Source organism: Oncorhynchus gorbuscha, linkage group LG21 (assembly GCF_021184085.1).
Source record: "Oncorhynchus gorbuscha isolate QuinsamMale2020 ecotype Even-year linkage group LG21, OgorEven_v1.0, whole genome shotgun sequence".
NCBI classification, from domain to species: domain Eukaryota; kingdom Metazoa; phylum Chordata; class Actinopteri; order Salmoniformes; family Salmonidae; genus Oncorhynchus; species Oncorhynchus gorbuscha.
Window position 1 is genome coordinate 13,074,681 of NC_060193.1, and position 21,201 is coordinate 13,095,881.

General features: G+C 41.4%; 1 protein-coding gene across 1 annotated transcript in view; it reads left to right on the forward strand.

Annotated features, from left to right (window-relative positions):
- The window catches only part of LOC124008878 (IgGFc-binding protein-like), a 78,992-nt gene that overhangs the window by 9,601 nt on the left and 48,190 nt on the right, over positions 1 to 21,201 (forward strand). Inside the window, exons 5-42 of the mRNA XM_046320475.1 lie at positions 1 to 18; positions 156 to 311; positions 459 to 626; positions 1,002 to 1,099; positions 1,272 to 1,350; positions 1,504 to 1,629; positions 1,768 to 1,958; positions 2,343 to 2,472; positions 4,340 to 4,584; positions 4,924 to 5,072; positions 5,328 to 5,456; positions 5,688 to 5,826; positions 6,127 to 6,268; positions 6,699 to 6,898; positions 7,013 to 7,151; positions 7,348 to 7,431; positions 7,624 to 7,814; positions 8,197 to 8,326; positions 10,408 to 10,652; positions 10,992 to 11,140; positions 11,392 to 11,520; positions 11,734 to 11,872; positions 12,169 to 12,310; positions 12,741 to 12,940; positions 13,066 to 13,204; positions 13,401 to 13,484; positions 13,670 to 13,860; positions 14,243 to 14,372; positions 16,394 to 16,638; positions 16,979 to 17,127; positions 17,402 to 17,530; positions 17,750 to 17,888; positions 18,184 to 18,292; positions 18,760 to 18,959; positions 19,085 to 19,223; positions 19,420 to 19,503; positions 19,691 to 19,881; positions 20,264 to 20,393. The exon at positions 1 to 18 is cut by the window's left edge and continues 67 nt beyond it. Coding sequence (XP_046176431.1) covers positions 1 to 18; positions 156 to 311; positions 459 to 626; positions 1,002 to 1,099; positions 1,272 to 1,350; positions 1,504 to 1,629; positions 1,768 to 1,958; positions 2,343 to 2,472; positions 4,340 to 4,584; positions 4,924 to 5,072; positions 5,328 to 5,456; positions 5,688 to 5,826; positions 6,127 to 6,268; positions 6,699 to 6,898; positions 7,013 to 7,151; positions 7,348 to 7,431; positions 7,624 to 7,814; positions 8,197 to 8,326; positions 10,408 to 10,652; positions 10,992 to 11,140; positions 11,392 to 11,520; positions 11,734 to 11,872; positions 12,169 to 12,310; positions 12,741 to 12,940; positions 13,066 to 13,204; positions 13,401 to 13,484; positions 13,670 to 13,860; positions 14,243 to 14,372; positions 16,394 to 16,638; positions 16,979 to 17,127; positions 17,402 to 17,530; positions 17,750 to 17,888; positions 18,184 to 18,292; positions 18,760 to 18,959; positions 19,085 to 19,223; positions 19,420 to 19,503; positions 19,691 to 19,881; positions 20,264 to 20,393 — 5,577 coding nt within the window. The remainder of the gene's footprint in view (positions 19 to 155; positions 312 to 458; positions 627 to 1,001; positions 1,100 to 1,271; positions 1,351 to 1,503; positions 1,630 to 1,767; positions 1,959 to 2,342; positions 2,473 to 4,339; positions 4,585 to 4,923; positions 5,073 to 5,327; positions 5,457 to 5,687; positions 5,827 to 6,126; positions 6,269 to 6,698; positions 6,899 to 7,012; positions 7,152 to 7,347; positions 7,432 to 7,623; positions 7,815 to 8,196; positions 8,327 to 10,407; positions 10,653 to 10,991; positions 11,141 to 11,391; positions 11,521 to 11,733; positions 11,873 to 12,168; positions 12,311 to 12,740; positions 12,941 to 13,065; positions 13,205 to 13,400; positions 13,485 to 13,669; positions 13,861 to 14,242; positions 14,373 to 16,393; positions 16,639 to 16,978; positions 17,128 to 17,401; positions 17,531 to 17,749; positions 17,889 to 18,183; positions 18,293 to 18,759; positions 18,960 to 19,084; positions 19,224 to 19,419; positions 19,504 to 19,690; positions 19,882 to 20,263; positions 20,394 to 21,201) is intronic.

Below are 21,201 nucleotides of genomic sequence, written 5' to 3' on the forward strand. Positions count from 1 at the left end.
GTGAGGGAGCTTGTCCAGGTATTTACTCTCATTCTCATCGTCCCCCCCCCTCCTCCCTCTCTCTCTTCCACTCTCACCCCCCCCCTTACTCTCTTTCCCTTTCCAGTTTGACTATATCATACACCTGTACTGATCAATTCCATGTATTTCCACAGCCTGTCTGACTGGTTGTGACTTTGACACCACTGATGATCTGTGCAGCTGGGAGGCACGTAAGCCATCACATCCTGACTTGTTTGGTTGGGAGCAGTGGATTGGTCAAACTGACACAGAAGGATCTGGTCCTGATGATGACTTCTCCAAACCAGGCTGTAGGTCTTCCTTTGAACACTGTGCTGTCTAAATCTCCTTTTATTTACTGGGAGAAAATACATGGTGACACCCAACAGCTCATGTTAAAGGTCACTCGTGTACTTTCTCATATTGTCTTGTTTTCATGTGGTCTCTTCTCTCCGCAGTGGGCCAATATCTGCTGATGGACTCGTTGTTTCGTGTCACTGGAGAGAAAGTAGAGCTGTGGAGCCCACCCACCACCTCCTCCTCTGGCTGTCTGGACCTTACCTTCCATTACTACATGTACGGCACTGCCACCACCATGAAGCTCAATGTCCACGCAGTGACCAGTGGTAAGATGACTGATGTCTTGCAGCTCCACTTACCTATAAGATAGATGTGACCAGGGGTAAGATAACTGATGTCTTGCAGCACCACTCACCTATAAGATAGATGTGACCAGGGGTAAGATAACTGATGTCTTGCAGCACCACTTACCTATAAGATAGATGTGACCAGGGGTAAGATAACTGATGTCTTGCAGCACCACTCACCTATAAGATAGATGTGACCAGTGGTAAGAAAACTGATGTCTTGCAGCTCCACTTACCTATAAGATAGATGTGACCAGGGGTAAGATAACTGATGTCTTGCAGCTCCACTTCCCTTTGATTACCCACTCTCTGCCTCTACTCTCTCTGTATCTCTCTCTCACTCTCCCACTCCAGGAGGAAGCCTCGGTTCCCCTATCTTCTCCTTGACAGGGAACCAGGGCCAGGGTTGGGAGCCTGCAGAGATACGCTACCTTGGCTCAGATAACATGCAGGTAAACAGGCTGAAAAGTGATTTGTTACAAATTTGATATAATTGAGAGAAAAAAATAGCCTTGTGCTCTTATATTCAACCCTTCGTTATCGAAGCACAAATGTGTATTTATCTGGTAAACCTGTTTTCCTTTTGTTTGAATGTTGATTTGACGGAGGGTGTTTGAGTTTCAGTTTGTGATCGTTGGCTTCTACGGTGAGACCCCTGAGACAGACATCGCTATAGACGCTGTATGCATCACAGAATGCACAGGTAATGAATCATCTATGATCTGAGATTATCAATATCTTGTGTAAATATAGACAACCATGTCTTCTGATCTTTGAAAACTGCTAGCCTCTGGAGTTTATTTGGTCTTCTGAAAGTATTGTTTTGTGTCTCAAATGTTTTCATTGGTTATTTCAGCTCCTCCACCAACTACCCCAAAACCTCCAACACTGGGACCAACTACCTCAGCACCAGGAACAACTACTCCCAAACCCTCAACCCCCAAGCCTTCTACACCAAAACCACCAACCACAAAACCACCAGGTGAGATTAACAGCCAATCACCTCTATCATTCTCATGGTCAGAATCAGAAACTGTCACAAATGAGCACTGTTGTTAACCTTTGATTCCCTTCCACCCCAACCCATACACCCCCTTACCCCCCCTCTCTCCCCCAATAGTGACGTGCCCTCCCAATGCTGAGTATATAGAGTGTGGCCCTGCCTGCATCCCCAGCTGTAAAGAACCCTCCACCAACTGCACTGGCTCCTGTATCAGCGCGTGTTTCTGTAAGCCAGGCTTTGTGTTCAAAGGCAGACGCTGTGTCCCCATAGAAACATGTGGCTGTCTGGAGGGAGGTGACTACTATGAGGTACGAGACCATCTGGGATTGTTAGTCTGTGGTTAAGAATGTACTGTGTGATTGAATATGACACAATATAATGTGATATACAATTTTGTGAATGATTTACAATACGGCATACCAATCGATATATGATACACGATATATACGATGTGATACACAATATGATACAATATTATACGATACAGTACTTTTACTGTCCAGAATGTCCACTTACATGGATATTGATAGTGCTCCTCTCAGCACATCACAAATATACTTTAAAAATGACCAGCAACACAAGGAACACACGCATACGTTTACAGAATGCACAAATAAATGACAAAATATATATATATATATTGTCAAAACAACATGTTAATAATTCCTCTCTACCTGTCTCTGTCCTTTTAGCCAGGAGAGATCATCTTTGGTGACGGCTGCTCCAAGCTGTGTCGTTGTGCTGGAAACTACATCTTGGACTGTGTGGACAACTCCTGCTCTCCCACGGAGGAGTGTCGCAACGGAGCCTGCTATCCTAAAGGTACTGTTAGCTGAGTTATAATACATTGTTAGGCAAAGTTATCATAACTTGTATTAGCTCAGTTATCACAACTTGTATTAGCTCAGTTATCACAACTTGTATTAGCTCAGTTATCATAACTTGTATTAGCTCAGTTATCACAACTTGAATTAGCTGAGTTTTTATTGGACCTTTATTTAACTAGGCAAGTCAGTTAAAACTTCTTCAGGATTGGTGGGTTGAGCTAACGAAGGCTAATGCGATTAGCATGAGGTTGTAAGTAACAAGAACATTTCCCAGGACATAGACATATCTGATATTGCCAGAAAGCTTAAATTCTTGTTAATCTAACTGCACTGTCCAATTGACAGTAGCTATTACAGTGAAAGAATACCATGCTATTGTTTGAGTAGAGTGCACAGTTTTGAACATGAAAAGTTTTTCATCAACAAATTAGGCACATTTGGGCAGTCTTGATACAACATTTTGAACAGAAATGCAATGATTCATTGGATCAGTCTGGAACTTTGCACATACACTGCTGCCACCTAGTGGCCAAAATCTAAAAACAAAGCTGGGCTGGAATAATACATTATGGCTTTTCTCTTGCATTTCAAACATGATGGTACAAAAAAATACAAAAAACGGTGGGTTTTTCTTTGAATTATCTTTTACCTGATCAATGTGTTATATCCTTCTACATTCCTTTCACATTTCCACAAACTTCAAAGTGTTTCCTTTCAAATGGTACCAAGAATATGCATATCCTTGTATCAGGTCCTGAGCTACAGGCAGTTAGATGTGGGTATGTCATTTTAGGCGAAAATTGAAAAAAAGGGGTCCAACACTTAAGAGGTTTTTAATAACAATTTCTTATTTGCAATGATGGCGAGTTAACTGCCTTGTTCACGGACAGAACAACATACTTTTACCTTGTCAGCTCGGGGATTCAATTGAGCAACCTTTCATTTACTGGCCCAACGATCTAACCACTAGGCTACCTGCCGCCCAAGTTATCATAACTTGTATTAGCTCAGTTATCATAGCTGGTATTAGCTAAGTTATGAGATCTTGTATAAGCTCAGTTGTCATAACTTGTATTAGCTCAGTTGTCATAACTTGTATTAGCTCAGTTATCATAACTTGTATTAGCTCAGTTGTCATAACTTGTATTAGCTCAGTTATCATCACTTGTATTAGCTCAGTTATCATAACTTGTATTAGCTCAGTTGTCATAACTTGTATTAGCTCAGTTGTCATAACTTGTATTAGCTCAGTTATCATCACTTGTATTAGCTCAGTTATCATAACTTGTATTAGCTCAGTTATCATAACTTGTATTAGCTCAGTTATCATTAACTTGTATTAGCTAAGTTATGAGATCTTGTATTAGCTCATGACTGTTATCAGTTGTCATAACTTGTATTAGCTCAGTTATCATAACTTGTATTAGCAGTTATATAGTATTATGATTCTTTTATCTTGTATATTGTATTAGCTCAGTTATCATAACTTGTATTAGCTCAGTTATCATAACTTGTATTAGCTCAGTTATCATCACTTGTATTAGCTCAGTTATCATCACTTATATAAAGATGAAAGTCTTATCAAATCTATTATATTGGTAAGGAGTTCCATCGTGAAACCCAGGGGAACATCCAACCTACAGTAAAGTGGATCGTTCCTAGAGTTTGATTCCTCGCTATGCAAACAGACAGCCTTATATACAGTAGACATGTATTATGTTCAGCTTGGAAAACACTTTTTACATTTTGTCAGGCATCATTTGGTGAAAATAATAACCCAACTATGTGAACACTGAGTCAGTATTATTTCCACCTGCCAATTACTAATCTCACTCCCAACTTTATAATCACTATTCCCCCAGACACCTCTACCTGTATCGCGTCTGGTGACCCTCACTACACCACCTTCGACAAGAAGAAGTACAACTTCATGGGGAACTGCAGCTACCTGATGTCAGAGCCCTGTAACCACACGTCAGTGCCTCACTACGAGGTGCATGCTGACAACGAGAACCGCTTCAACAAACCAACCATCTCCTACCTGAAGGCTGTGCATGTGTACGTGCGTGGGGTGAAGATCTCCATCTTGAAGGGAGGCACCGTGCAGGTGAGAGAGAGAGGGATTGATGGAGGGATAGGGTTGGGGTAAAGAGAAAAAGAGATGAGGAAGATGTTTGAAAATGTTTAATAATGTAACAATAGAAAGAAATAGTGATAAAATGCAGAGCCCTGCATGTCCACATTCAATATAAAGTAACCTACACTGTCAAGAACAGTTTGTCATTGTATTCAATAAATATGTTTTGCCACCGAAGGGAAATTCCTGAGCAGCATTAAATGCATCAAATTCATCCACAGCCCAGAACAGCTTATAAAGAGGAAGCTAAAAAACATTAAAAAATGAAGTGCCCCTCACTAACACGTCTGTGTCCTCTTCTCCTCCTAGTTGGATGGTATCAATGTGAACATCCCACTGACCCCAGCTACAGGCGTGTCTGTTTTGAAGTCTGGTAAACACTACACTGTAGCCATGGACTTTGGTGTGACCGTACGATATGATGGAAACCACTATATGGACATCAAGGTCATCAAGGAGTGAGTCAAAACTGCTTCATACACACACTGAAGAGAGAGAGAGACCAAAAATGGGGTCTATGCAGCTTGCTTTCTCTCCTACAGTTTGTGACCCCGACATGATATACCATTAAAATAACCATATAAACACAACGTACAATAAAAACCAAGTAGAAAGTTCTCACATTGTAATATTTTTATTTTATAATGTTGTCATTAATTAATATTCTAGAAAAAATGCTTGACTCGTCTGTCTATTTGCTCCTCTGTATTTAGCTATAAGGACAAGCTGTGTGGACTGTGTGGAGACTACAACGGAAACTCCAACGATGACTTCAGGAAACCCGACGGTTCTCTGACCACCAACCCCAATGACTTTGGACACAGCTGGGTCACAGATCCCAAGTGAGTCATGCCACCAGTTACACACACACACACACACACACACACACACACACACACTCACTCACTCACTCACTCACTCACTCACTCACTCACTCACTCACTCACTCACTCACTCACTCACTCACTCACTCACTCACTCACTCACTCACTCACTCACTCACTCACTCACACACACACACACACACACACACACACACACACATGATTGATTCACCCTGTCTCTGGCTCCAGTTGTAACAAGAAGCCCAACACCACCATCCCAGGCTGTACTGATGATGAACTGGACAGGTATGAGAGCTCTGGCTACTGCGGCATGCTACTGGACAAGAACGGACCGTTCGCTGTCTGTCACCCCAAGGTCAACCCCAATGTGAGTAACTACCGTAATGTGTGGTATATAGTGTCTTACCTAATGTGAGATATTACTGTAATGTACGGTATATAGGGTCATATCATATTTTGTCTTTAAGATTCAAGAAAAGTTTGTTTAATGTGTGAAATCTCACACCCAAGAAAACCATTTTGTAAAATATATTTACATACATTTTTAGTGCAGAGATTTTTAAATACGCTTAATTCAATTCAAACAACTTTGTCACTTAAGTAACCAAACCCCCAAGCTTTGTGTGCAAGTCGAAGACACGCATATGTTTATGTGTGTCTATTTCAGAGTTTCTTCAAGGACTGTCTGTTTGACCTGTGCGAGCTGGATGGTGCTCAACCCATCCTGTGTGAGTCCATCGAGTCGTACGTCAACGACTGTCAGGACCGAGGAGTCACCATCGGAACCTGGAGGAACAGCACCTTCTGCCGTGAGTACAGATCAGTGTTGGGGTCAATTCCATTTCATTCCAGTCATTTCAGAAAGTAAACCAAATTCTCATTCCAAGTTTTCCCTCACTGAAAAGCATTAAAGAGAATTGGAATTGGTATTTTAAAGTACTTCCTGAATTGACTGGAATTGAAATGGAATGGACCCCAACCCTGGTACAGATACATGTTATACATAATAATAACAAGGAAGAGACGGATATTGATGATGAAGATGGAAATTGCAGTGATTAATATAATAATAATGATTCATTCACTCACCAAAGACCCTGCTGTTATTAGCACATCAAAGACCAAACAATACACTCTAACAGTACTGTTCCGTATAATCAACAACGTCATTATTAAGAGACAGTCATGTTTTAAAGTAGACCTATCTCCTAATGTCTCCTCTTCCCTCCTTCTCTCCAGCTCTGACATGCCCCCCCAACAGTCAGTACGTGCCCTGTGCCACCCCTTGCCAGCCCACCTGTGCCTCCAGACCCTCCACAGGGTGTGATGCTCCCTGTTCAGAGGGCTGTGTGTGTGACCCTGGTTACGTCCTCAGCGCCGGGAAGTGTGTCAAAGAGAACTCCTGTGGCTGCAAAGGCACCAACGGACAGTACTACGAGGTGAGTGTGTTGTGTGTCGGGTGATGGACTTTGTGTGTGTGACGTGTATGTAACCAACCTGCAACCAACTATTGTCTCTCCCTCCATCTCTCCTCCTTCCCTCCCTCCCTCCAGCCTGGTGAGGAGTGGTACCTGGAGGACTGTAAGCTGAAATGTTATTGTAACGCTCCCTTCGTCACCTGCAATCCCTCTGATTGCCCTCCAATGCACGAGTGTAAGGTCCAGGGAGGAGAGCTGGACTGCTACCCTACAAGTAGGTCCCCTGACATAAACAGTCCGTACAAACACCCACACACTCATAATGGTGTTTTGACGTTTGACCTCTTGGATGGTAGGGTAGGTGACCAGGCTGTGACCATATGAGTTGACCAGACAGCACAAACAGATCTGAGACTTGGCTATAATGTCTTTCTCTCTTATGTCTCATGCTGTCTCCCTCTGTCCCTCAGCCCCAACTACAGTCAAACCAACTACTCCCATACCAACTACACCTAAACCAACTACTCCCAAACCTACTACCACAAAACCACCAGGTGAAATTAACAGACAGTCATCTGTTCTCATTATTACGATCAGAATCAGAAACCGCTTTCTGTATTTGCACAAATCAATTAATTGGTAACCCAATAATTCCTGATATTAACCCCTTGTCTCCCTTCCGCCCCACCCCCTTACCCTCTCTTCTTTGCCTCCCCCCATTCTCCTCTCCCTCTCTCCCCCAATAGTGACGTGCCCTCCCAATGCTGAGTATATAGAGTGTGGCCCTGCCTGCATCCCCAGCTGTAAGGAACCCTCCACCAACTGCACTGGCTCCTGTATCAGCGCGTGTTTCTGTAAGCCAGGCTTTGTGTTCAAAGGCAGACGCTGTGTCCCCATAGAAACATGTGGCTGTCTGGAGGGAGGTGACTACTATGAGGTACGAGACCATCTGGGATTGTTAGTCTGTGGTTAAGAATGTACTGTGTGATTGAATATGACACAATATAATGTGATATACAATTTTGTGAATGATTTACAATACGGCATACCAATCGATATATGATACACGATATATACGATGTGATACACAATATGATACAATATTATACGATACAGTACTTTTACTGTCCAGAATGTCCACTTACATGGATATTGATAGTGCTCCTCTCAGCACATCACAAATATACTTTAAAAATGACCAGCAACACAAGGAACACACGCATACGTTTACAGAATGCACAAATAAATGACAAAATATATATATATATTGTCAAAACAACATGTTAATAATTCCTCTCTACCTGTCTCTGTCCTTTTAGCCAGGAGAGATCATCTTTGGTGACGGCTGCTCCAAGCTGTGTCGTTGTGCTGGAAACTACATCTTGGACTGTGTGGACAACTCCTGCTCTCCCACGGAGGAGTGTCGCAACGGAGCCTGCTATCCTAAAGGTACTGTTAGCTGAGTTATAATACATTGTTTGGCAAAGTTATCATAACTTGTATTAGCTCAGTTATAAGAACTTGAATTAGCTGAGTTTTTATTTTACCTTTATTTAACTTGGCAAGTCAGTTAAAACTTCTTCAGGATTGGTGGGTTGAGCTAACGTAGGCTAATGCGATTAGCATGAGGTTGTAAGTAACAAGAACATTTCCCAGGACATAGACATATCTGACATTGGCAGAAAGCTTAAATTCTTGTTAATCTAACTGCACTGTCCAATTGACAGTAGCTATTACAGTGAAAGAATACCATGCTATTGTTTGAGTAGAGTACACAGTTTTGAACATGAAAAGTTTTTCATCAACAAATTAGGCACATTTGGGCAGTCTTGATACAACATTTTGAACAGAAATGCAATGATTCATTAGATCGGTCTGAAACTTTGCACATACACTGCTGCCACCTAATGGCCAACATCTAAAATGCTGCTGGGCTGTAATAATACATTATGGCTTTTCTCTTGCATTTCAAACAAGATGGTACAAAAAATACAAACCAACGGTGGGGTTTTCATTGTATTATCTTTTACCTGATCTAATGTGTTATATCCTTCTACATTCCTTTGACATTTCCACACACTTCAAAGTGTTTCCTTTCAAATGGTACCAAGAATATGCACATCCTTGTATCAGGTCCTGAGCTACAGGCAGTTAGATGTGGGTATGTCATTTTAGGCGAAAATTGAAAAAAAGGGGTCCAACACTTAAGAGGTTTTTAAGAACAATTTCTTATTTGCAATGATGGCGGGTTAAATGACTTGTTCACGGACAGAACGACAGACTTTTACCTTGTCAGCTCGGGGATTCAATTGAGCAACCTTTCAGTTACTGTCCCAACGATCTAACCACTAGGCTACCTGCCGCCCAAGTTATCATAACTTGTATGAGCTCAGTTATCATAGCTGATATTAGCTCAGTTATCATCACTTGTATTAGCTCAGTTATCATCACTTATATTAGCTCAGTTATCATCACTTATATTAGCTCAGTTGTCATCACTTATATTAGCTCAGTTGTCATAACTTCTTTTAGCTCAGTTGTCATAACTTGTATTAGCTCAGTTATCATAACTTCTTTTAGCTCAGTTGTCATAACTTGTATTAGCTCAGTTATCATAACTTCTTTTAGCTCAGTTGTCATAACTTGTATTAGCTCAGTTATCATCACTTGTATTGGGTCCTTCTGTAGCTCAGTTGGTAGAGCATGGCGCTTGTAACGCCAGGGTAGTGGGTTCGATCCCCGGGACCACCCATACGTAGAATGTATGCACACATGACTGTAAGTCGCTTTGGTTAAAAGCGTCTGCTAAATGGCATATATTATTATTATTATTATTATTATTATATTGTATTATATTAGCTCAGTTATCATAACTTGTATTAGCCCAGTTATAATAACTTGTATTAGCTCAGTTATCATCACTTCTTTTAGCTCAGTTGTCATAACTTGTATTAGCTCAGTTATCATAACTTGTATTACCTCAGTTATCATAACTTGTATTAGCTCAGTTGTCATAACTTGTATTAGCTCAGTTATCATAACTTGTATTAGCCCAGTTATAATAACTTGTATTAGCTCAGTTATCATAACTTCTTTTATCAGTTGTAAAGTATTATCAGTTATCATAACTTGTATTACCTCAGTTATCATAACTTGTATTAGCTCAGTTATCATAACTTGTATTAGCCCAGTTATCATAAATTGTATTAGCTCAGTTATCATCACTTATATAAAGATGAAAGTCTTATCAAATCTATTTTATTGGTAAGGAGTTCCATCGTGAAACCCAGGGGAACATCCAATCTTACAGTAAAGTGGATCGTTCCTAGAGTTTGATTCCTCGCTATGCAAACAGACAGCCTTATATACAGTATACATGTATTATGTTCAGCTTGGAAAACACTTTTTACATTTTGTCAGGCATCATTTGGTGAAAATAATAACCCAACTATGTGAACACTGAGTCAGTATTATTTCCACCTGCCAATTACTAATCTCACTCCCAACTTTATAATCACTATTCCCCCCAGACACCTCTACCTGTATCGCGTCTGGTGACCCTCACTACACCACCTTCGACAAGAAGAAGTACAACTTCATGGGGAACTGCAGCTACCTGATGTCAGAGCCCTGTAACCACACGTCAGTGCCTCACTACGAGGTGCATGCTGACAACGAGAACCGCTTCAACAAACCAACCATCTCCTACCTGAAGGCTGTGCATGTGTACGTGCGTGGGGTGAAGATCTCCATCTTGAAGGGAGGCACCGTGCAGGTGAGAGAGAGAGGGATTGATGGAGGGATAGGGTTGGGGTAAAGAGAAAAAGAGATGAGGAAGATGTTTGAAAATGTTTAATAATGTAACAATAGAAAGAAATAGTGATAAAATGCAGAGCCCTGCATGTCCACATTCAATATAAAGTAACCTACACTGTCAAGAACAGTTTGTCATTGTATTCAATAAATATGTTTTGCCACCGAAGGGAAATTCCTGAGCAGCATTAAATGCATCAAATTCATCCACAGCCCAGAACAGCTTATAAAGAGGAAGCTAAAAAACATTAAAAAATGAAGTGCCCCTCACTAACACGTCTGTGTCCTCTTCTCCTCCTAGTTGGATGGTATCAATGTGAACATCCCACTGACCCCAGCTACAGGCGTGTCTGTTTTGAAGTCTGGTAAACACTACACTGTAGCCATGGACTTTGGTGTGACCGTACGATATGATGGAAACCACTATATGGACATCAAGGTCATCAAGGAGTGAGTCAAAACTGCTTCATACACACACTGAAGAGAGAGAGAGACCAAAAATGGGGTCTATGCAGCTTGCTTTCTCTCCTACAGTTTGTGACCCCGACATGATATACCATTAAAATAACCATATAAACACAACGTACAATAAAAACCAAGTAGAAAGTTCTCACATTGTAATATTTTTATTTTATAATGTTGTCATTAATATTCTTGAAAAAATGCTTGACTCATCGGTCTATTTGCTCCTCTGTATTTAGCTATAAGGACAAGCTGTGTGGACTGTGTGGAGACTACAACGGAAACTCCAACGATGACTTCAGGAAACCCGACGGTTCTCTGACCACCAACCCCAATGACTTTGGACACAGCTGGGTCACAGATCCCAAGTGAGTCATGCCACCAGTTACACACTCGCTCACTCGCTCACACACTCACTCATTCACTCACTCACTCACTCACTCACTCACTCACTCACTCACACTCACTCACTCACTCACTCACTCACTCACTCACTCACTCACTCACTCACTCACTCACTCACTCACTCACTCACTCACCAACACACACACATGATTGATTCACCCTGTCTCTGACTCCAGTTGTAACAAGAAGCCCAACACCACCATCCCAGGCTGTACTGATGATGAACTGGACAGGTATGAGAGCTCTGGCTACTGCGGCATGCTACTGGACAAGAACGGACCGTTCGCTGTCTGTCACCCCAAGGTCAACCCCAATGTGAGTAACTACCGTAATGTGTGGTATATAGTGTCTTACCTAATGTGAGATATTACTGTAATGTACGGTATATAGGGTGATATCATATTTTGTCTTTAAGATTCAAGAAAAGTTTGTTTAATGTGTGAAATCTCACCCAAGAAAAACATTTTAAAATATATTTACATACATTTTTAGTGCAGAGATTTTTAAATACGCTTAATTCACTTCAAACAACTTTGTCACTTAAGTAACCAAACGTCCAAGCTTTGTGTGCAAGTCGAAGACACGCATATGTTTATGTGTGTCTATTTCAGAGTTTCTTCAAGGACTGTCTGTTTGACCTGTGCGAGCTGGATGGTGCTCAACCCATCCTGTGTGAGTCCATCGAGTCGTACGTCAACGACTGTCAGGACCGAGGAGTCACCATCGGTACCTGGAGGAACAGCACCTTCTGCCGTGAGTACAGATCAGTGTTGGGGTCAATTCCATTTCATTCCAGTCATTTCAGAAAGTAAACCAAATTCTCATTCCAAGTTTTCCCTCACTGAAAAGCATTAAAGAGAATTGGAATTGGTATTTTAAAGTACTTCTTGAATTGACTGGAATTGAAATGGAATGGACCCCAACCCTGGTACAGATACATGTTATACATAATAATAACAAGGAAGAGACGGATATTGATGATGAAGATGGAAATTGCAGTGATTAATATAATAATAATGATTCATTCACTCACCAAAGACCCTGCTGTTATTAGCACATCAAAGACCAAACAATACACTCTAACAGTACTGTTCTGTATAATCAACAACGTCATTATTAAGAGACAGTCATGTTTTAAAGTAGACCTATCTCCTAATGTCTCCTCTTCCCTCCTTCTCTCCAGCTCTGACATGCCCCCCCAACAGTCAGTACATGCCCTGTGCCGCCCCTTGCCAGCCCACCTGTGCCTCCAGACCCTCCACAGGGTGTGATGCTCCCTGTTCAGAGGGCTGTGTGTGTGACCCTGGTTACGTCCTCAGCGCCGGGAAGTGTGTCAAAGAGAACTCCTGTGGCTGCAAAGGCACCAACGGACAGTACTACGAGGTGAGTGTGTTGTGTGTCGGGTGATGGACTTTGTGTGTGTGACGTGTATGTAACCAACCTGCAACCAACCACTGATGAACTATTGTCTCTCCCTCCATCTCTCCTCCTTCCCTCCCTCCCTCCAGCCTGGTGAGGAGTGGTACCTGGAGGACTGTAAGCTGAAATGTTATTGTAACGCTCCCTTCGTCACCTGCAATCCCTCTGATTGCCCTCCAATGCACGAGTGTAAGGTCCAGGGAGGAGAGCTGGACTGCTACCCTACAAGTAGGTCCCCTGACATAAACAGTCCGTACAAACACCCACACACTCAGAATGGTGCTTTGACATCTGACGTCTTGGATGGTAGGGCAGGTGACCAGGCTGTGACCATATGAGTTGACCAGACAGCACAAACAGATCTGAGACTTGGCTATAATGTCTTTCTCTCTTATGTCTCATGCTGTCTCCCTCTGTCCCTCAGCCCCAACTACAGTCAAACCAACTACTCCCATACCAACTACACCTAAACCAACTACTCCCAAACCTACTACCACAAAACCACCAGGTGAAATTAACAGACTGTTCTCATTCTTACGATCAGAATCAGAAACCGCTTTCTGTATGTGCACAAATCAATAAATTGGTAACCCAATAATTCCTGATATTAACCCCTTGTCTCCCTTCTGCCTCACCCTCTTACCCTCTCTTCTTTGCCTCCCCCTATCCTCCTCTCCCTCTCTCCCCCAATAGTGACGTGCCCTCCAAATGCTGAGTATATAGAGTGTGGCCCTGCCTGCATCCCCAGCTGTAAGGAACCCTCCACCAACTGCACTGGCTCCTGTATCAGCGCGTGTTTCTGTAAGCCAGGCTTTGTGTTCAAAGGCAGACGCTGTGTCCCCATAGAAACATGTGGCTGTCTGGAGGGAGGTGACTACTATGAGGTACGAGACCATCTGGGATTGTTAGTCTGTGGTTAAGAATGTACTGTGTGATTGAATATGACACAATATAATGTGATATACAATTTTGTGAATGATTTACAATACGGCATACCAATCGATATATGATACACGATATATACGATGTGATACACAATATGATACAATATTATACGATACAGTACTTTTACTGTCCAGAATGTCCACTTACATGGATATTGATAGTGCTCCTCTCAGCACATCACAAATATACTTTAAAAATGACCAGCAACACAAGGAACACACGCATACGTTTACAGAATGCACAAATAAATGACAAAATATATATATATATTGTCAAAACAACATGTTAATAATTCCTCTCTACCTGTCTCTGTCCTTTTAGCCAGGAGAGATCATCTTTGGTGACGGCTGCTCCAAGCTGTGTCGTTGTGCTGGAAACTACATCTTGGACTGTGTGGACAACTCCTGCTCTCCCACGGAGGAGTGTCGCAACGGAGCCTGCTATCCTAAAGGTACTGTTAGCTGAGTTATAATACATTGTTTGGCAAAGTTATCATAACTTGTATTAGCTCAGTTATAAGAACTTGAATTAGCTGAGTTTTTATTTTACCTTTATTTAACTTGGCAAGTCAGTTAAAACTTCTTCAGGATTGGTGGGTTGAGCTAACGTAGGCTAATGCGATTAGCATGAGGTTGTAAGTAACAAGAACATTTCCCAGGACATAGACATATCTGACATTGTCAGAAAGCTTAAATTCTTGTTAATCTAACTGCACTGTCCAATTGACAGTAGCTATTACAGTGAAAGAATACCATGCTATTGTTTGAGTAGAGTACACAGTTTTGAACATGAAAAGTTTTTCATCAACAAATTAGGCACATTTGGGCAGTCTTGATACAACATTTTGAACAGAAATGCAATGATTCATTAGATCGGTCTGAAACTTTGCACATACACTGCTGCCACCTAATGGCCAACATCTAAAATGCTGCTGGGCTGTAATAATACATTATGGCTTTTCTCTTGCATTTCAAACAAGATGGTACAAAAAATACAAACCAACGGTGGGTTTTTCATTGTATTATCTTTTACCTGATCTAATGTGTTATATCCTTCTACATTCCTTTGACATTTCCACACACTTCAAAGTGTTTCCTTTCAAATGGTACCAAGAATATGCACATCCTTGTATCAGGTCCTGAGCTACAGGCAGTTAGATGTGGGTATGTCATTTTAGGCGAAAATTGAAAAAAAGGGGTCCAACACTTAAGAGGTTTTTAAGAACAATTTCTTATTTGCAATGATGGCGGGTTAAATGACTTGTTCACGGACAGAACGACAGACTTTTACCTTGTCAGCTCGGGGATTCAATTGAGCAACCTTTCAGTTACTGTCCCAACGATCTAACCACTAGGCTACCTGCCGCCCAAGTTATCATAACTTGTATGAGCTCAGTTATCATAGCTGGTATTAGCTAAGTTATGAGATCTTGTATTAGCTCAGTTATCATAACATGTATTAGCTCAGTTATCATCATTTGTATTAGCTCTTGTATTAGCAGTTATCATCACTTATATTAGCTCAGTTATCATCTTGTATTAGCTATATATTAGCTCAGTTGTCATCACTTATATTAGCTTGTATTAGCAGTTGTCATAACTTCTTTTAGCTCAGTTGTCATAACTTGTATTAGCTCAGTTATCATACTTGGGTTTTAGCTCAGTTATCATAACTTGTATTAGCTCAGTTATCATAACTTATTTTAGCTCAGTTATCATCACTTGTATTAGCTCAGTTATCATCACTTGTATTGGTTATCATCCTTCTATTAGCTCAGTTGTCATAATTGTATTAGCTCAGTTATCATCACTTGTATTAGCTCAGTTATCATAACTTGTATTAGCTCAGTTATCATAACTTGTATTAGCTCAGTTATCATAACTTGTATTAGCTCAGTTATCCACTGGTATTAGCTCAGTTATCATAGTAATGTTATGCTTGTATTAGCTCAGTTATCACTTGTATTAGCTCAGTTATCATAACTTGTATTAGCTCAGTTAAATAGCGTATTAGCTCAGTTATCATAGCTATTATTAGCTTAGTTATTATCTTTATTAGCTTATTATATAACTTGTATTAGCTCAGTTATCATAACTTGTATTAGCTCAGTTATCATAACTTGTATTAGCCCAGTTATCATAAATTGTATTAGCTCAGTTATCATCACTTATATAAAGATGAAAGTCTTATCAAATCTATTTTATTGGTAAGGAGTTCCATCGTGAAACCCAGGGGAACATCCAATCTTACAGTAAAGTGGATCGTTCCTAGAGTTTGATTCCTCGCTATGCAAACAGACAGCCTTATATACAGTATACATGTATTATGTTCAGCTTGGAAAACACTTTTTACATTTTGTCAGGCATCATTTGGTGAAAATAATAACCCAACTATGTGAACACTGAGTCAGTATTATTTCCACCTGCCAATTACTAATCTCACTCCCAACTTTATAATCACTATTCCCCCCAGACACCTCTACCTGTATCGCGTCTGGTGACCCTCACTACACCACCTTCGACAAGAAGAAGTACAACTTCATGGGGAACTGCAGCTACCTGATGTCAGAGCCCTGTAACCACACGTCAGTGCCTCACTACGAGGTGCATGCTGACAACGAGAACCGCTTCAACAAACCAACCATCTCCTACCTGAAGGCTGTGCATGTGTACGTGCGTGGGGTGAAGATCTCCATCTTGAAGGGAGGCACCGTGCAGGTGAGAGAGAGAGGGATTGATGGAGGGATAGGGTTGGGGTAAAGAGAAAAAGAGATGAGGAAGATGTTTGAAAATGTTTAATAATGTAACAATAGAAAGAAATAGTGATAAAATGCAGAGCCCTGCATGTACACATTCAATATAAAGTAACCTACACTGTCAAGAACAGTTTATCATTGTATTCAATAAATATGTTTTGCCACCGAAGGGAAATTCCTGAGCAGCATTAAATGCATCAAATTCATCCACAGCCCAGAACAGCTTATAAAGAGGAAGCTAAAAAACATTAAAAAAATGAAGTGCCCCTCACTAACACGTCTGTGTCCTCTTCTCCTCCTAGTTGGATGGTATCAATGTGAACATCCCACTGACCCCAGCTACAGGCGTGTCTGTTTTGAAGTCTGGTAAACACTACACTGTAGCCATGGACTTTGGTGTGACCGTACGATATGATGGAAACCACTATATGGACATCAAGGTCATCAAGGAGTGAGTCAAAACTGCTTCATACACACACTGAAGAGAACACACACACACATACAGAGAGAGAGAGAGACCAAAAATGGGGTCTATGCAGCTTGCTTTCTCTCCTACAGTTTGTGACCCCGACATGATATACCATTAAAATAACCATATAAACACAACGTACAATAAAAACCAAGTAGAAAGTTCTCACATTGTAATATTTTTATTTTATAATGTTGTCATTAATATTCTTGAAAAAATGCTTGACTCATCGGTCTATTTGCTCCTCTGTATTTAGCTATAAGGACAAGCTGTGTGGACTGTGTGGAGACTACAACGGAAACTCCAACGATGACTTCAGGAAACCCGACGGTTCTCTGACCACCAACCCCAATGACTTTGGACACAGCTGGGTCACAGATCCCAAGTGAGTCATGCCACCAGTTACACACTCGCTCACTCGCTCACACACTCACACTCACTCACTCACCCACCCACTCACCACACTCACTCACTCACTCACACACACACTCCACTCACTCACTCACTCACTCACTCACTCACTCACTCACTCACTCACTCACTCACTCACTCACTCACTCACCAACACACACACATGATTGATTCACCCTGTCTCTGACTCCAGTTGTAACAAGAAGCCCAACACCACCATCCCAGGCTGTACTGATGATGAACTGGACAGGTATGAGAGCTCTGGCTACTGCGGCATGCTACTGGACAAGAACGGACCGTTCGCTGTCTGTCACCCCAAGGTCAACCCCAATGTGAGTAACTACCGTAATGTGTGGTATATAGTGTCTTACCTAATGTGAGATATTACTGTAATGTACGGTATATAGGGTGATATCATATTTTGTCTTTAAGATTCAAGAAAAGTTTGTTTAATGTGTGAAATCTCACCCAAGAAAAACATTTTAAAATATATTTACATACATTTTTAGTGCAGAGATTTTTAAATACGCTTAATTCACTTCAAACAACTTTGTCACTTAAGTAACCAAACCCCAAGCTTTGTGTGCAAGTCGAAGACACGCATATGTTTATGTGTGTCTATTTCAGAGTTTCTTCAAGGACTGTCTGTTTGACCTGTGCGAGCTGGATGGTGCTCAACCCATCCTGTGTGAGTCCATCGAGTCGTACGTGCGTCAACGACTGTCAGGACCGAGGAGTCACCATCGGAACCTGGAGGAACAGCACCTTCTGCCGTGAGTACAGATCAGTGTTGGGGTCAATTCCATTTCATTCCAGTCATTTCAGAAAGTAAACCAAATTCTCATTCCAAGTTTTCCCTCACTGAAAAGCATTAAAGAGAATTGGAATTGGTATTTTAAAGTACTTCCTGAATTGACTGGAATTGAAATGGAATGGACCCCAACCCTGGTACAGATACATGTTATACATAATAATAACAAGGAAGAGACGGATATTGATGATGAAGATGGAAATTGCAGTGATTAATATAATAATAATGATTCATTCACTCACCAAAGACCCTGCTGTTATTAGCACATCAAAGACCAAACAATACACTCTAACAGTACTGTTCTGTATAATCAACAACGTCATTATTAAGAGACAGTCATGTTTTAAAGTAGACCTATCTCCTAATGTCTCCTCTTCCCTCCTTCTCTCCAGCTCTGACATGCCCCCCCAACAGTCAGTACATGCCCTGTGCCACCCCTTGCCAGCCCACCTGTGCCTCCAGACCCTCCACAGGGTGTGATGCTCCCTGTTCAGAGGGCTGTGTGTGTGACCCTGGTTACGTCCTCAGCGCCGGGAAGTGTGTCAAAGAGAACTCCTGTGGCTGCAAAGGCACCAACGGACAGTACTACGAGGTGAGTGTGTTGTGTGTCGGGTGATGGACTTTGTGTGTGTGACGTGTATGTAACCAACCTGCAACCAACCACTGATGAACTATTGTCTCTCCCTCCATCTCTCCTCCTTCCCTCCCTCCCTCCAGCCTGGTGAGGAGTGGTACCTGGAGGACTGTAAGCTGAAATGTTATTGTAACGCTCCCTTCGTCACCTGCAATCCCTCTGATTGCCCTCCAATGCACGAGTGTAAGGTCCAGGGAGGAGAGCTGGACTGCTACCCTACAAGTAGGTCCCCTGACATAAACAGTCCGTACAAACACCCACACACTCATAATGGTGTTTTGACATCTGACGTCTTGGATGGTAGGGCAGGTGACCAGGCTGTGACCATATGAGTTGACCAGACAGCACAAACAGATCTGAGACTTGGCTATAATGTCTTTCTCTCTTATGTCTCATGCTGTCTCCCTCTGTCCCTCAGCCCCAACTACAGTCAAACCAACTACTCCCATACCAACTACACCTAAACCAACTACTCCCAAACCTACTACCACAAAACCACCAGGTGAAATTAGACAGTCATCTGTTCTCATTCTTACGATCAGAATCAGAAACCGCTTTCTGTATTTGCACAAATCAATTAATTGGTAACCCAATAATTCCTGATATTAACCCCTTGTCTCCCTTCTGCCTCACCCCTTACCCTCTCTTCTTTGCCTCCCCCATTCTCCTCTCCCTCTCTCCCCCAATAGTGACGTGCCCTCCAAATGCTGAGTATATAGAGTGTGGCCCTGCCTGCATCCCCAGCTGTAAGGAACCCTCCACCAACTGCACTGGCTCCTGTATCAGCGCGTGTTTCTGTAAGCCAGGCTTTGTGTTCAAAGGCAGACGCTGTGTCCCCATAGAAACATGTGGCTGTCTGGAGGGAGGTGACTACTATGAGGTACGAGACCATCTGGGATTGTTAGTCTGTGGTTAAGAATGTACTGTGTGATTGAATATGACACAATATAATGTGATATACAATTTTGTGAATGATTTACAATACGGCATACCAATCGATATATGATACACGATATATACGATGTGATACACAATATGATACAATATTATACGATACAGTACTTTTCCTGTCCAGAATGTCCACTCACATGGATATTGATAGTGCTCCTCTCAGCACATCACAAATATACTTTAAAAATGACCAGCAACACAAGGAACACACGCATACGTTTACAGAATGCACAAATAAATGACAAAATATATATATATATTGTCAAAACAACATGTTAATAATTCCTCTCTACCTGTCTCTGTCCTTTTAGCCAGGAGAGATCATCTTTGGTGACGGCTGCTCCAAGCTGTGTCGTTGTGCTGGAAACTACATCTTGGACTGTGTGGACAACTCCTGCTCTCCCACGGAGGAGTGTCGCAACGGAGCCTGCTATCCTAAAGGTACTGTTAGCTGAGTTATAATACATTGTTTGGCAAAGTTATCATAACTTGTATTAGCTCAGTTATAAGAACTTGAATTAGCTGAGTTTTTATTTTACCTTTATTTAACTTGGCAAGTCAGTTAAAACTTCTTCAGGATTGGTGGGTTGAGCTAACGTAGGCTAATGCGATTAGCATGAGGTTGTAAGTAACAAGAACATTTCCCAGGACATAGACATATCTGACATTGTCAGAAAGCTTAAATTCTTGTTAATCTAACTGAACTGTCCAATTGACAGTAGCTATTACAGTGAAAGAATACCATGCTATTGTTTGAGTAGAGTACACAGTTTTGAACATGAAAAGTTTTTCATCAACAAATTAGGCACATTTGGGCAGTCTTGATACAACATTTTGAACAGAAATGCAATGATTCATTAGATCGGTCTGAAACTTTGCACATACACTGCTGCCACCTAATGGCCAACATCTAAAATGCTGCTGGGCTGTAATAATACATTATGGCTTTTCTCTTGCATTTCAAACAAGATGGTACAAAAATACAAACCAACGGTGGGTTTTTCATTGTATTATCTTTTACCTGATCTAATGTGTTATATCCTTCTACATTCCTTTGACATTTCCACACACTTCAAAGTGTTTCCTTTCAAATGGTACCAAGAATATGCATATCCTTGTATCAGGTCCTGAGCTACAGGCAGTTAGATGTGGGTATGTCATTTTAGGCGAAAATTGAAAAAAAGGGGTCCAACACTTAAGAGGTTTTTAAGAACAATTTCTTATTTGCAATGATGGCGGGTTAAATGAC